The sequence below is a fragment of the Gobius niger genome (assembly GCF_951799975.1).
Source record: "Gobius niger genome assembly, chromosome: 10".
Classification (NCBI taxonomy): Eukaryota; Metazoa; Chordata; class Actinopteri; order Gobiiformes; family Gobiidae; genus Gobius; species Gobius niger.
Window position 1 is genome coordinate 27433912 of NC_136861.1, and position 15694 is coordinate 27449605.

General features: G+C 41.4%; 2 protein-coding genes across 2 annotated transcripts; one reads left to right on the plus strand and one right to left on the minus strand.

Moving 5' to 3' along the window:
* Positions 1-462: 462 nt before the first annotated feature.
* wipi2 (WD repeat domain, phosphoinositide interacting 2) lies at positions 463-5602 on the minus strand. Its single transcript, XM_079564170.1, has 12 exons — positions 5363-5602; positions 4695-4777; positions 4277-4446; positions 4106-4202; positions 3898-3995; positions 3718-3810; positions 3576-3646; positions 3377-3490; positions 3128-3292; positions 2769-2876; positions 2567-2664; positions 463-1983 (listed from the first exon to the last, which is right to left on the minus strand). The coding sequence occupies exons 1-12, from the start codon at positions 5434-5436 to the stop codon at positions 1871-1873; spliced, it is 1284 nt and encodes a 427-aa protein (XP_079420296.1). The 5' UTR covers positions 5437-5602; the 3' UTR covers positions 463-1870.
* Positions 5603-6966: 1364 nt separating this feature from the next.
* On the plus strand, positions 6967-15605 carry mmd2a (monocyte to macrophage differentiation-associated 2a). Its single transcript, XM_079564931.1, has 7 exons — positions 6967-7193; positions 10290-10371; positions 10930-11090; positions 12717-12791; positions 12892-12993; positions 13138-13207; positions 14810-15605. The coding sequence occupies exons 1-7, from the start codon at positions 7165-7167 to the stop codon at positions 15008-15010; spliced, it is 720 nt and encodes a 239-aa protein (XP_079421057.1). The 5' UTR covers positions 6967-7164; the 3' UTR covers positions 15011-15605.
* The last annotated feature ends 89 nt before the right edge of the window (positions 15606-15694 follow it).

Here is a 15694-nt window from a genome sequence, read left to right on the forward strand (position 1 = left end):
TGCATTTTCTCTAGTTAGGCTTTACCCAAATCTAAAAGCTTCTTGAAGTGTCAAAAACACAACAGCAAGCAATGAAAAAAATATACGAAAACGCGTGAAAATGGCAACATACTAAGAGAAGAAAACACGACAAAATGTGGAAAAAAGTTTCAGTTTTTTTAGCTTTCACATGAAGCATTACAGTGTTGCTCTGCAGTCGAGACGCTTTTGGATTTGGGTAAAGCCAAACGAGAGAAAATACGTTCAGTTAAGGCGGGGTAAGTGGTTTTAAGTGAAGTGAGGCGATCACAGCAAACACACTTTTTTTTTTGTGATGAAAATATCTGTAATGAAATACATGAGTGTATTTTAGTTATTTTTATGTGTAATGTTATGTGGTGTGGCTTTAAGGAAAACAAAAGAAAGCACAAGCAGAATCCATGTAGAAATTCCACTAAATTAATGTGAATTACTGCGAAACATTGCTGACTTTTATTACATGACAGAACAATTAAGTATCACTCGAAAATAATTGAAATGTTTTTTAAATTGCCCCCAGTGCAATAAAAAAAAAAAAAAAAAATTAAACCAGAGCTGGCGAGAGTTCTATACATGTTATACAGTACATTCTATTAGGCTAAAAGATGGCAGCAACTATAAAAACCTTTTCATCCTTTATCACTGTGACGACCATATTAGCAGCACTCAAAGTAACACTCTCACAGTGTCGGCGAAATCAACATGAACACCAGGTGCCCATACATCAACTTGGATTTATTTTATGGATCGAATGAATATTTCACATTTTGTACAAAATTATTACAAATGCCTGATACTCCCATTGATAATCCTTCCAACGCTGACAGGACTATCAAGAATCCGACGGCCTCCTTGACCAGATCTCGCTCAAAAGCACCCATCTCCTGAGTAATATGGTACACTAGAAAATATACAAATTACAGCAGATGAGGAGCGGGCCGGCCCATCTCTGTCAGCAGCCACTTTAAATGTCTTCCACGTATGAACACAGTACCACATCACCGTCACCATGCAGGTTTTTCTTACGCATGACACATCGTTGGTTATGATCGGCTAAGTAGGTTTCAAAATGGGCTTTACATGACGAGTGCAAATCATAGAAACCAATGACTATAACGGGCCTGTCCGAGGAGAAGGAGGGGAGGGGGGGGTTCGATGAGGTACAAAAAGGTTGGGCAGAAGCAGATGGAGGGTCGTAAGCTCGAGGTTTTGCTTATGTACATGCCCAGCACAGACACAAAAGAGGCCACACCTTCACTCGCACCGAAAGCTCAGGGCAGAGTCTGACATCCCACACGCTAGGAACTCTTAAGAAGTTTATCAGTGAGCGGAAAAAGGAATATTAAACACACTTTTAATTAAGATTCCAACAACAGATATTTTTTTTATTGGGTCGTATCAAAGTTTTCCCCTCACAGAATGAACCATGACACTGGCGGAAGAAAAGAGGCACTTTCACATCACTTATATTTCACACAGTGCTAGTGTCTGTGTGGATTTGTGTCTTCTATTTGTTTTGCTTTTTTGGACACAGCTACATTTTTGATCAAATAGTTTTCTTTTTTTTTTTTTTTACATGCTCGCACTCACAGCATTTTCACTTTGGAGCATGTTAGCAGTTGGCACATGTACATGCAAAGCAGCGGGGGAAACAAGGGAGCGTATGAAAGGGGGAAATAAAAAGGAATAAAATGTCAACATGAACGTGGACAAAAAACACACATAAAGTAAGACAGGCTTTTGATGCGTTTAAAAACACCCCGTCCTGGATCCTCCCCCCCCCCCAGTGTCACATGTTTGAAGCAGCACCAGAGGAGCGCTCTGATTGGTGGGTCCTGGCTGTCCCGTTCGCTCAGTCAGTTTCGAGGATGAGCGGCGGCTGCTCGTTCTCTTCCTCCAGGCGCAGGTCATTAAGGTCGTCCTCGAGCCCCGCACCGCCCACTGCCCCCTGCTCCTCGCAGTAACCTAGGTGATAGGTGAGAGAGACAAACATTACACACTGAAACGCACACTTCTCAAACACTCTGACATCTGCCCTATGATTGGAATGTGGTCATATAGGTTTTGATCAATGCAAGAAATAAGTTGAATCACATTTTTTGACTGGAAATGAAAGTGTAAAACTTTAGCTTTGTTTTTGCATTTAGCAATGTAAACACAAATGCACCATTCTGCAGAGATTTAGGGTAGCTCTTATAGCACTGCTAACCCCTTAACCCATGCCTTAACCAAGCACATTTCCTCCAGTTCGGCTTTACCCAAATCTAAAAGCTTCTCAACTGGAGCTTGCAGACTGTAGGCCAACGTCTCATTTGAAAGCTAAGACCGACAAAACTCATCTAATCTTCCTCTTTAATCTGATTGTCAAGTTGTTGTTTTTGGTCGTGTTTCCATCATGTTTTTGTTGCAACAAAACGAATAAACATGATACCACAAACAAGGAAGAAGCTTAGACGAGTTTTGCAGGCCTTAGCTTTCAAATGAGGTATTACTCTGGCCTGTGGGCCTGTAAACTCCACTCAAGAAGCTTTTAGATTTGGGTTATTACCTTTTGTTACGGCTGCACTGTATGTTTGGGCCACAAGTGGGCGATCATGTGACCCCTGTTCAAGGATCTCATTAGACGGCTCAGCACTGCCATCTAACCTGAGAACATGGAGACATCGGGTTGTGACAGAAATGGATTTAGTTTGGCGCGAGACACAAGTAAAACATCTTCTTCTTTTCCATTGAAGATTGAAGATTATTACCTGTGCTGCTTCATTAGCGTACACTCGCCCCCCTCTTGTGGGTCCAGATTGTACAAATACAAATAACCATCTGCGGCTGCCACAAGCAACCGGGGAATCTTCTGGATCCTGATTTCAAACAAGAAAGCAGGGTAACTAACACCATTTAGTCATACCAACAATAACACAACTTAATTAGGAAAGCTCTTTACAAAATACTAGTTAAACAACATGCTAAACACACAAAAAACACACATTTCAAATTGCAGATTAATCAAAGAGTGTAGGATATTCCACTCCAAGTAAAATGAAAACACGATTGTCTTCCATGTATGTTTAGCACCTTGGTGACGTTTCTGCAGTAGAATGAATAGACTCACACAGCTAAGGCGCAGATGTTCTTGTGCCCGCAGAATGGCAGGCGCACAGTGGCAAAGGCCCGTCCCTGGGTGAACATCTCTGTGACCTGAGAAGGCAGGTAGGTTGTGGACGCCATCAACATTTTGCCAAGGTAACCTCCCCATGTGGCGGGCTCCTCTGTAGGCCTGCACAAAGCTTAAGTTATTACCGGGGAATATCCACATTCTCAAACAACGAGAGATATCTGGAGGATTAAAGGAAACACATACACATATTTTTCCTTTTGCGTCTCTAATTTGAAAATGTGGACCGTCTCTGTGTTGCTGGAGGCTGACAAGTACAGGCCTTCCATGCTGAATGCCAAGGAACAGATGCTCACACACCTGAGGCACAACAAGATACCATTAGCACATATGATTCTGCAGTAAATAAAAAGAATAGCTTAATTATGGCTTCATAAAGGTATACCTTTTGACTCCTCGTCTGAATTCAAAAAGCTTCTGTCCTTCGGGTATTGAAAAGACACGGATTACTGTGCCCTGACAAAAAGACAGAGGAAAACAATGTTACGCACTTATATCACAGAACAGTACACTTGTTAAAAACATACCTTTTCTGATGCTGTGGCCAGTTTTGTTCCACTGGCATCAAAAGCCAAAGCTGCTAATGGACTGTCATGGGCTGGAATCATATTTGCTGCTCGCTGAGAGGACAAAGATAGACAACAGTGACAGACTTTTGATCATTACAAAAGTGAAAGACATAGTGGTTTGTTGCTTTTTGCTCTTACCAGGTTGACTGTGTCGAACACTTGAACTTCACCTATCGTTGCACTACCCGGATACGCCAAGTAACAGTTATCATTGCTGATAGAAAGTGCACAGAGTCCTGTAAGAGAAATTTCAAAAATGATTTAAAAATATATGACATTAAGAATAAGAAACTATAGTGCATCCAAAAATGTAATCGATATTGCACAATCTATTGCTTCCGCTCACCTGAAGGATTGGGGGGAGTTTCTCTGATGGTGTGCAGCACTTTCATATCTCGGATGTTGTGGATGTAAAGTGACTCTTCCAGACAAACTATAAGCCTCTGTAGGGAATGAATACAACAACATGAACATACAGTATTACTACTTTTCTATAGGTGACATTTCTCTTACGGACCTGTCTGTTGAGTTTGACTGCCAGAATGGTGTTGGAATACGAGTAGTTGCATATCTCAGTTCCCTTCTTAAAGTGACAGACTTTGAGCTTCCTGGGCGCCTTGAGGCTGACAATAGCCACCAGACTACTGGAAAACAAGCGCTCCACAATACAAACATCCTCTGTATCCGCTGAAAGAATCACACAGTGGAATTCAAACAACACTGGCATTTTCAATTTCTGTTACAACTTGGAAAAACAATAAGGAAGACACACAAATGTCCTGTTAGAGGCATTAATAATTAAAAAGATTGACCACTCAAATGTTGCAATAAATGTCTATAGTCAGCATGCAATACACTTAGTGATGCTGTGCCAGTGCTTGTTGAACAAGCATATTAAACACCAGTATGGTCTGTAAAAGAGAAGCAACACTTACTACATTCATATATCTGCTCCAATTTGTCCACAGAAGACAAGGAGAAAAACTTGTAGCCAGATTTTGTACCAACAGCTAAGGACCTAGAGACAACACAAGCAGTCATTCAGATTACAACAAGATGAGACTAATTAACATGATAAATGGTTAATTAAAAATATGTTAATTGAAGCATTGAACCGTGACAATAGTCACGAAAAGCTTTTGTGGTTGAGGCAGCCAAGAGAAGGACTCCCCCACCCAATCGCCATAACAAAGATTACAAAAGATGAGTAGCCATCGCAATGCTACAAAACCTTGTACAGTACTGAGCCCATAGTTGCGTGGTTCTTTGGTCAGATAGGTAATAGGCATTTAAATTGTAAAAACTCCTATCTGCTCGTCTTCTAACCTTTATCTACGAGTTTAATAGCACACACGGCTAAATATTAGCGACAAGCTAAGCTAGCAGCTAAAATGACAATACAGATTTAGGATAACTAAATGATGTAGCACAATAGAAGATGCTTGGTAAATAACGGAGTCTGTTTAAGCATTTCCTTTTCTCTGTCCCTTGTTATTCGGTGAGCGCTCTGTTCACACATGTCCACAGTGGGAGCTAGCATGGCTAGCCTGCCTGCACAGGCCAGTGGCTCCAGAGTCAGACCCTCTCCCCGGCCCTGGCTTACGTGTTGTCCTGGTTAAAGTTGGCGAAGAGGAGCTGGCTGCCGCCGGCCTCCCCGCTTTGACTGGCCAGGTTCATGGGCTCGGCACCATCGACATATACAGCTCCGATGGAAGTAGCAGCTGGAGATTTACTAGTACTGTGATATGGGCCTTAAACGTGTGCTTCACGGGACCATCTCTCTGCCGAGCCCCGCTGGAGTGATTGTTGTTGTTTTTCACAGAGGCTGTTGCACTCCTCCACTGCGCATGCGCAGAAACAGCACTGCGTCACATTTTAAAGAGACAGAACACCCTTTAAGACGAAACCACACTAAACAGACACTTTAACAACATTAGAGTAACTAAACAGACACGTGCAAAACGACAAGTCAGCAAACATATACTCACAGTCTGTTTTCTGTTTGTTCACTGAGTAGAAAACATCTGTCGTTCTCTAAAGGACTTTTGTAGGCAGGATGTTTGAGTCACAAACGCCCTCTGTCGACTGATGGTGAAAACGACAACAGTCAGATATTGAAAAGAACCAATAATGGAAAGAAAGAAATAACATTGTCTGCAGTTTTTGTCCCAACTTTTCATTTTGTCTATTGTCAATCTAACTATTTTACTTTATACAAGTAGATAGAATTGGTTTCAGTTGCACTTATTATCTAGCTAGCCTATGCCTTTCCAGTAACACATTTGTGTACAAATAGTGCTTTAAATCTCACAAATAGTGAAGTAATTGAATTGTGTAAGCCTACTTTCTTCTCTCCTCCCATTTCCTAACTCCTCCTAATTCCAAACATTGTACATGTCGGCTACTACAACACCTACTAATTCATAGGACTTTGTTCATGTTTGTTCCTTGTCCAGGGACCAGGTAGCAGCACAGCACACTACACAGTCCACATGACTGCCGGGCAGAACATTATGTAAATGTGCCATAGAGCAGCTGAGAGTAAACTGCATACAATGTAGGTTAATTATACACACAATTTATTTATTTTTTATTGCAGTGTCCCATGGCTATATAGCCTTTGGGCAAATTCCTTTAGCTGTATTGTGTTTTACGTTGCTGTTTTGTTTGTTAAGTGTGACTTTTTGTTGAATAGGATATAAAAAATGTAGAGCTCTTAAATGATGGCTTAAAATGCAAAGCCTGTCAAATTAAGAAAAGATATAATTAAATAAAACAAATCGAGTCTGCATATGATGCTTTGACAACGGCTGTTTATAAAACTATCAGATGTTTTCTGTGTCATACAGTGTCGGCCTGTCTAAAACTGCTACTGCCTTTCGTCATGTGTGTATGCTGCTGCGCGAGGCTCTGTTATTACTGGATAATGTTTAATTTCCCGGTAAGTCCAATGGTGAGTGGATTAAGGACAGAAGTCAAGTGCGTCCCCAAGTTGAGGCGCATGAGCTGGCCCATCCAACATGCACTTGGACCTTTGTGTTGAATTGTTATTGCGTGGTGGACCTGCAGGACATTGATGAAACGAGAGCAGCAGTCAGTGGTCGTGTGTGGTGGGGAGGGGCTGCTGTTTGTTGCTCCCTTATCATGAGCCATTAGAGGGGAGAGGGGAGGGGGCGGAGGAGGGGTTACCAGCCAGTCCCGTGGAACATCCTGCGAACACATCTCAGAGTCAGAACTATAAGTGTCAACAGTTAGCAGCGTTCCAAAAATCAGCATTTTACTTCTTCCATCACCTGAGACAACGCGCGGTTGTTTGGACGTGCTTTGGTGGGATATCCGGAATGGGGAATCCGTAGGAGACGACGCTCGCTCGTGTGCTGTTCGCAGATAGAGCGCGCACACAAGATGGACTTTAAGAAGACCAAATTTGGAAGGTAAACTTGCTCCCACGGCTTAGCACACACATCTGGCTATGTGCATTTCAACATGGAACCAATTTAGTGCGTCCAGGCGTAATGACGCACAGGGATGCCAAAAGAATTTTGCCCGGAGAGCGCAATTATCTGTTGTGGTTAAAACATGTGCTCTTCTCTCATACTTTATCATCACTTGGTTTAGTAAACTATTAAGATGAAACAGTGGTTTTGACTTTTGGCACTTCCATAAGTTATAAGCAACAAGCAGGTCTGTTGAGCATAGTAAGTTAAACACTGCCTCAAGGTAGCCTGTAAAGTTGATCTTGCATTGTTTATCCCGCTCTGGCCTGTCATTTATTGACATTTCACATTTAACATATTGCTTCTTTTTTGCAGGTGCACAAAAACGACCAACTAAACCTTACAAAAAAAGTTTTTTTTTTAATCAATGCACAAATCGAACATTATTAGTTTATCCATAATCCCTCAATTCAGGTTGTTATAGTGGTTATAGTCAGATCTTATAAAGTTGAATTGTTGGATTTAGGAAGCCCTAAATAGGTGCAAGCATATTGTTTATGGGCTGTCACTACAGGTCAACATCTGATGATTCAGATTCACCTCACAGAGACTCTGCTTGTCTATGTAGAACTCTCAGGCTGACAACAATCTTTATACATCAAAAGATGTGTATCTTCTGTAAGTTACAGTATTAAGATTTTATAGATGTAGTGTGTGTGTGTGTGGGTGTGTGGGCGTTCATTAGCATGCACTGTCCCGACCACACGAATATTTAAAAAAAGATACATATTTCTTTTACATCAATGCACATGGCATAGCATTATGTGAACCTGGTCCCATGGCATGGATAAGTAGATCTCTGAAAATAAATAGGGGCCCTGATTGTTAAACTCACTCTCAAACATGCATGAATGTTCCCACAGTGCAGCAGATCTTCTTAACTGCCACCGATCCTATTAATGTATGTAATATGCACTAACAGGCGGTAAACCCTTGTACCATTGGTCCCCCTGTCTTGCATTCCACCTCCAACCCAGCCTTGGATACACGTGTGTGTGGGGCTTGTTCAAGTGGCCCGAGCAGGGAGAGAGTGCAAGGCTGTCCCGATGATGACAATGTCCTCTCTGATCACATCCTCCCCTCTCCTCCACTGCCCCCACCCCACCACCTCCTCCCATTTCCCTTTCACATCATTACACACGCGCACAACAAACACGCACACACTCCGCTCTGTCATAACTGATTAGAGGGACTCACACTGTGGCATTCAGGGCCATTGATGGAGCCACAATACAGGAACAGTGCTCGGGACAAGGCAGCTTTCTTTGTTACCAATCTGGAGCACAGCGACATGAAAAAGGTCACGCAAAATTATTTAAATAGAGATTCTAAGTATATGTTATCATTATTATGTTATTGCAACTATATCTTCAACGTCTTGGCACAGCATCAGGTTCATTTCAGGACTCAACACCTTAGATGCCCTTAACAATTCATTACAAGTCTGCACATCCTCCTCTGAGATCTTTTAATGTTCACGTTTAGCATACTTGTGAATAAATGGTCAAAGTCACATGTCTGCTTTATATTCAATGAAATGACCACTGTCCAGGATGCATTTCCCCTTGACAGGCTTTAGGCCCATAGTAGCTCAGATTGGGATCAATCCTATGCAGCACATAAAGGGTATGCATTTGTATAATGTTCATTCTAAACAAAACCCTTAGTGTTCCTGACTATGTGTCAAAATTAATAATATAACATATATCCTCTATAGATAAATGAATGAAGTTGAATGTAGTGTAATAGAGATTGTGCCACTTAGTCTTTGTCCAGTTGTAACAACAATGATTAGGGCCATTTTTTTCATATTTAAACAATGGTAAATTGCTTTTGTTTTTTGCCCTGTCATATCATTTGTTATAGTTGCTCTTCCACTGATAAACTTGTATGTTGTAGCCCTTGTATATTCTATTGTCTAGTCCTAAGTTCATTAACAGCAGTCTCTGTTAATATCACATGGCTTTGATCGCAGACTTGCATCTGCAGGATGTTCCAGATGAATCCAGTAATGCATGTTTATTTGAAGTGCAGACCGTAGCACGTAATGAAATAACACAGCTGACCGACAGAAACACCTGTGGCCCGGCATGACGGCCGCCTTTTTTTTTTTTTTTTTAATTGCGTGCGTCTTGATGTGTAAAATGTGATTTCATAACGGCTCCAGATGTGTTCTTTCCTTGTGTAAACTGAGGTTTACAGCTGATTTAAACCAACATGAGCACTAACAATGAATGGAGTACTATCCAAGCATGCGGCAGCCAAAATGCAAATCCAGTTTATGGTCATGGTCAGTGGTATCCTGCTGCGGAGGTGAGGGACATCACAGGTGACTATGGCAACACAAACAGCTGCCGCGGTTACGCCAAAGATCCCAAATAGAGATTTGAAGTTGTTGTGAAATAGTAATAATCATGCCAAACTGCAGGACGTTCCGGGTTAAATGTTATATGTATATAAAAGGTTAAAAGGAAAAAAATCTTATGAGTTTAGACATTAGATATTTAGATAAAAACAGCTGTAATAAATACATGCTTTCACTTTATTGTATTTATTGAATAATATTTTACACTGTATGGCTTTAACGTTACAATGAAAACATGATAAAGTTATTCATCATTACATTTTTTACACACATTTATTATAGTCATTGATTCATGACAATTATGCCAAGTAATTATAGTTACATACAGCATGTTTTTGAAGATGACGTTTGAAAGGCAAAAATGATATTTAATAAGTTATCAAGTAGCCAAATGTATGTAAAACAGGAATAGCCTGTGCCTTTCTTTCTTTTCTTTACAGATATATAATACTGCAGGCAACATTTTATGAAGCTCTAAAGGTTAGGCAGGCAGTGGCCACATCAAAATCACTCAACACGTTTATCTATTCGAGTATTTTGAGCCAAACTCTCTGATGTTTTAACTTTCATGTGCTCCCCTATCTGCAAACACACCGTTACTTATTAACTCCAGGAACAGCATCTGGCCCTTGCAAACTCCAAACTTCTTTCTGTTTTCATTCCCCCAGATTTATGAATCGCAGAGTGCCTTCCAGCAAAAGATACCAGCCCACCGAATATGAACACGCCGCCAACTGTGCCACCCATGGAGTGAGTAACACACAGTACATGCAAGACCCCTTCAAGAAACACTCGGGACTTTATTCTCTGGAATAGTGCGAGGACAGTGAGGAGGTGGGCTTTTGACCGCAGCAGCGCTTGATAATCTGTGTTTCAGCCTGTGGCACTCTCTAATCTGCTGTAATCCCCCCCCGGATGCCTCTGGCTGTGGGAGCGTGGACGGGGAATCAAACACATATAAACATGGAAGAAATCATTGAGAAAACATGTACATGATGATCCTTAATCTTAATCTTTCAGGGGCGTAATGTGTCTTCCACTGAGATGAGATGGGCTGCTCAGTATCAAACAGTTATCAAACAGCATATTTGCACATTTATTTCAGGTTTAAATTACAAACGGCAAACGTTAATACAGATTTAAGGTTGTAAATATAAATAAATGCATGTGCAGTTCACTGTAGCTCCAGCTTCACTTTCAATTCAAAAAAGCGTCTACTGGTTGCTCAAATATCGATCACCAAACAGACAAATTGACCTCTCCCTTTCTCTCTCTCTGATATTTTGTCATCTTCTGTATTATTATCAGCTGTGGATCCTGCCCAGCCTGGTCGGAGGGTCCGTGCTGTACTTCCTGTCCGCGGACCAATGGCACCGGGTCGCCGCCTGGCTCTATGGGGGCGGCCTCACCGGTCTGTTCGTCACCTCCACGCTCTTCCACACGGCCGCCTGGAAAATCGGCCATCTCCGGTGCGTACGGGAGCTCGAGCGGGCTCTCGAGCAGATGTCCCAATCAGCACACACAGACACACAGTTAATTACGACGGCGAGAGGAGAGGAGGCGGCGATGAAAACAACAGATGCCGCATCACGGTGCCGTCTTACAATACGCGGCTCTGATATTACTGTACAGAGAGCGACGGGGCTTAAAAGGCCGTCAACAGAAGCGATGTTTAAACAAATAATAGGCAGTTAAATCTCCAGTGTTTTTGCAAAAATACAGATGTTCCGATGAGCGTTTACAGGCACTTGAGCATCCCGGTCAGTGTTTCAAAGTATCCTGGTTTGGTTGTGCCCATGTAGCAAATCCATTTCTATCCCATGGGATTTTTAATTTGTACCTGGGCTTGATGTCTGATCTCAAAATATTAAACAAGGCAGAAAATGTACTCAGCACCTTTTTGTGTCTCAAACGCACTTAAAGTTTATGTGGACACTTCTTGTCCCCTCATTGATGCACATTGTAAACCCTATAAAACAGGGGTAGGGAGCAGGGGCGGATCTAGAGCTGTCACCCCATTGATGTCATGTAATGTGTCACATCTGCTCTAGAATCTACTTGGGTGCTTGGGAGGCTCACTGTCAGTACTTTTTTGACAGGACAAAGGATTACAACAACTTTATAGCTAAAAGGAGCAAGGTGCCAATTCCTGTGGCCCCTAAGATGATGATTTTTTTTTCTGTCTTTTTTCTTTTTACAAAAGTTAGTAAAATTTTACTTGAGTTAGAAACCCCTTGCATATATTATGGACAATGCTACTATTCGTATATAATTTTGGGAGGCTCGGCCTGCATCTAAATGGAAAAATTGCCTTGCGATCAAGCAAAACGTGCGTACCCCCGCTATAAACATTCAACATTGTAAAATGTGTTGCCACCCCAGAAATCATCCCTGAACCTCCCTGGCACCCCGTGGTTTTTTTTCTAGATCCGCCCCTGGTAGGGAGGTTTGCAGTATCGTGGGCCGATTTTCTTTCTACTTGTCACAGGGGGCCCAGCTTCCCAAACTCAATCCTATTACACCAAAATATTTACTCAAGTAAGAGGAACGTTACCTTTAAATAATTCTTCTCAAGTAAAAAGTAAAAAAAAGTACAAGGAGAAAATGTTAGTATTGTGAGTACTGAGTAACGAAAAAACGAAAAATCTGATTTATTTTCAATGACGCCATAAATTGTGTGAAACGAAACATAAAATTATTTGAAATTTGTGACATTTTATTCTAAATATTTATTCAAAGTGGAAACGATAACAATTATTTTAACCAAGAAAGAGTACAGATACTTCATTATAATTTTACTCAAGTAGAAATAGTGCCGTATGAAAAACTCTAAGAAGTACAATTTCTTAAAAAGGTTACTCAAGTCAGGTCCTTGAGTAAATGTAACTGTGTAATACCCAACTGTGCTATTATACAAATGGGAGTTTTGGTTGAAAACGTTAAAGTAATTGATCATAAACAGTAAGTCTATCTGAAGACCAAGACATGGCATCAACATAGATTTGGCCAATACCACTATTATGGCTATTCACTGTATCTATTTTCTTTTCTAGTGTAGGTTGTATGCTTATCAAACATTTGCATTTACTACCCAGGAGCGTCGAGCAGCGTTTCCATATGTGCGACAGAATGGCCATCTACTTCTTCATAGCTGCCACCTACTCCCCCTGGTGAGTCACACTGCCGCACAAACATGTGTACATTGAAGTGGTAACATGCAAAATCTCGGGCAACAAAAGCGTGACTGTTCTGCGTGCCGTATTTGTTTAGGCTGATGTTGCGGGAGCTGGGACCCTGGGCCTGCCACATGCGCTGGCTGATATGGGTCATGGCCTGTGTAGGATCCATGTACGTCTTCTTCTTCCACGAGAGGTAACGCTGCCCTTTGTCTCTCCTCCTTGTCTTTGTCCTGGTTTAACACCGGACACCAGCGCGTGATGTTTAAAGCAAAAACAATGGCGTGCGGCGTCGATCCAGGATGTTTTGTCTTCTCATGTTGCGTTTTGGTAACTGCAGGTTCAAGCTGCTCGAACTTCTGGGCTACGTTTCCATGGGGGCTGTGCCTGCTTTGGTCATCCTGTCCATGGTAAGCACAAACAGCATCAAGCTTTGACTTTTTTTTTTAGAAAATAAACATTTCCTTCCTGACATTGTGCGCAAAAAGACATGTTGCTCTTAAAAGTTTCGTATGCCCTTTTTCCTCACACCAAAAAAAGCATCTATTGTCAGATATTGTGTTACATCCTTCCTGTTGAGGATGTGTGAGGTGTAGTAGTAGTCGCATACCTATACACTAAAATACACTAGCACTTTTTTATATCGCCGTCTGTGTTCGATAGAGTAAGATCTGGCCTAAAATACCTTTGTATCTCATAGTATTGTGATTAGATTTGGGGTCTAATCACAAATATGGACGGCTAAACCTATACAAGAGTCTCGGTGGGAGGAAAATGTGAATGCTTGGGAATATCTCACATTTCTGCCTATATTGGTTATAAAATGTGGTCTGATCTTTATTAAAATCACAAGAATGAGTAAACAGTGTCTGCTTAAACTAACACCAACCAAACAAATACATGTTATCATATTTTTCATCGGCCATAACATGTAAACATTCACCGGACAGCGTGGAATAAGTAAGTACACCCAGGAATCTCACTGAACTGCAGCAGTTTTGTAAAAAGGAATGGTCCAAGATTCATCCTGATCGTTATGAGCGTCTAATCTGCAACTACAGAAAAGCAGTTATTGCTACAAAAGAAGGGTCAGCCAGTTATTTAATAGACCCTTTCGCTGCTTACATCATTAGTGACATCAGCTGGACGCAGGAAGTGATCAAGAGAAAGAAGATGAAACTAAAACTAGCGATTATAAGTGTAAAACTACAGCTAAAAAATGTGGTCCTGTTGTGGTCCTGTTGTGTGTGGTGGAAGAGGAATGACGATAAAATAAGGTTTATCTGATATTTCCAACAACAGTTAGACATTAGTTTATCGTTACAATGACAACAGCTACAATGGAAATAGATCAGAATCTAGCCTCCCGCCTCCAGCTAAGCCCGGGATGTTAACAAACAATTACGAGGGTTCACTTACTTATCCCTCCCTGTCCTGTGAATGTTTACATGTTATGGCCAATAAAATATGATAACATGTAATTGTTTGGGTTGTGTTAGTTTAAGCAGACGCTGTTTACTCATTCTTATGATTTCGATAAAGGTCAGACCACATTTTATGAGCAATTTTGGCAGAAATGTGAGGAATTCCAAAGTGTTCTCAAACATTTTCCTCCCACTGAATGTGCATTTCAGAACATGTTTGTAGAGGATTAGCTGATTTTATTCACAAAACATCCCACGTAGATGAGATATTTGCAGAGGACGTTATGTCACCCCAACAACCTTTGCAGCCTTTAGTGATTTGTTATCTGTGTCCATTCAAACTGCAGGTTCGATTTGATGGAGGGTTGATTAAAAAAGACAATCAGCAGGTCATGAGCTACAAAAATATATGAAATATAGAATCAATCCCAAATGTTTGATCCAGGAAAAGCGCCTTGGTCTTTCTTTGTGTTCATGAGTGTGTAATGTTGTTGCACGTCATCTCGACTGCACATAAACATTGCCAAAACATGCGGGTGTGGAGTTTTTCACAACACTATGCCCTCGCTTATGTTTGGTGTTTTCCAGGTGGAGCGTGCGGGTGTGTGTGAGCTGGCGGCAGGCGGGGTCTTGTACGTGGTGGGGGTGGTTTTTTTCAAGAGCGACGGCCTGGTCCCGTTCGCTCACGCCATCTGGCACCTGTTTGTGGCGGCGGGAGCAGGGGTTCACTACTACGCTATATGGAAGTACCTGTATGTGCCCGGTCCAATGCTGCAGACCTCCAGGTGACGAAAGACCTGAGTGTGGAAGTGTCGTAGCTGCTATTGATCACTGCAAGGGCCAAAACTGAGGCCGGTTTAATGTAATAGGCTGCCTACACAACACTCTCAAATTTGAGGTCAATCAAGATGAAACGTCAGGGCCTGTGGGTGTTTGTGCAGTACATTTGTTAATCCTTTTTCTTAGGGAGAAAAGTCCCTGCAACAATCATGGACTATTACTATAGTGAAACAAATTTGTTTCAATGAACTTTATGCCAGTTTTTGTGTCATTTGCACAAGGCCAGTAACCGATATTGAACATAAACTAGTTCCAAATATCTGTAAATTGCAATGTTTACCACCGAATTCTGGTCTTATACTTTAGATTATGATGTCAAAAAGTAAAAGTTAACGTTGAATAATGCACTTAAGGCTGTCACAACACGTCGACAGCACAAAGCACTGTGTCAACGGCCAAAAGGCCAAACGTCTCAACAACATTCCAAGTAATGTGCCATTTTATCACGAAGACATTCCTCTCGCACTGGTGCTATTTTCAGTCCACTGTCAAGATCTATTTTATCTTAAATGTGGTTTTGTAAAGACCCTCGTGAGACTTTTAACGCTGATGTTGCGGCGTGTATCTGACAGTTACAAACAATGAATGTAGACAACACTTCATTTCTTTTGAATCAGCAGATCCTAGAAGCGA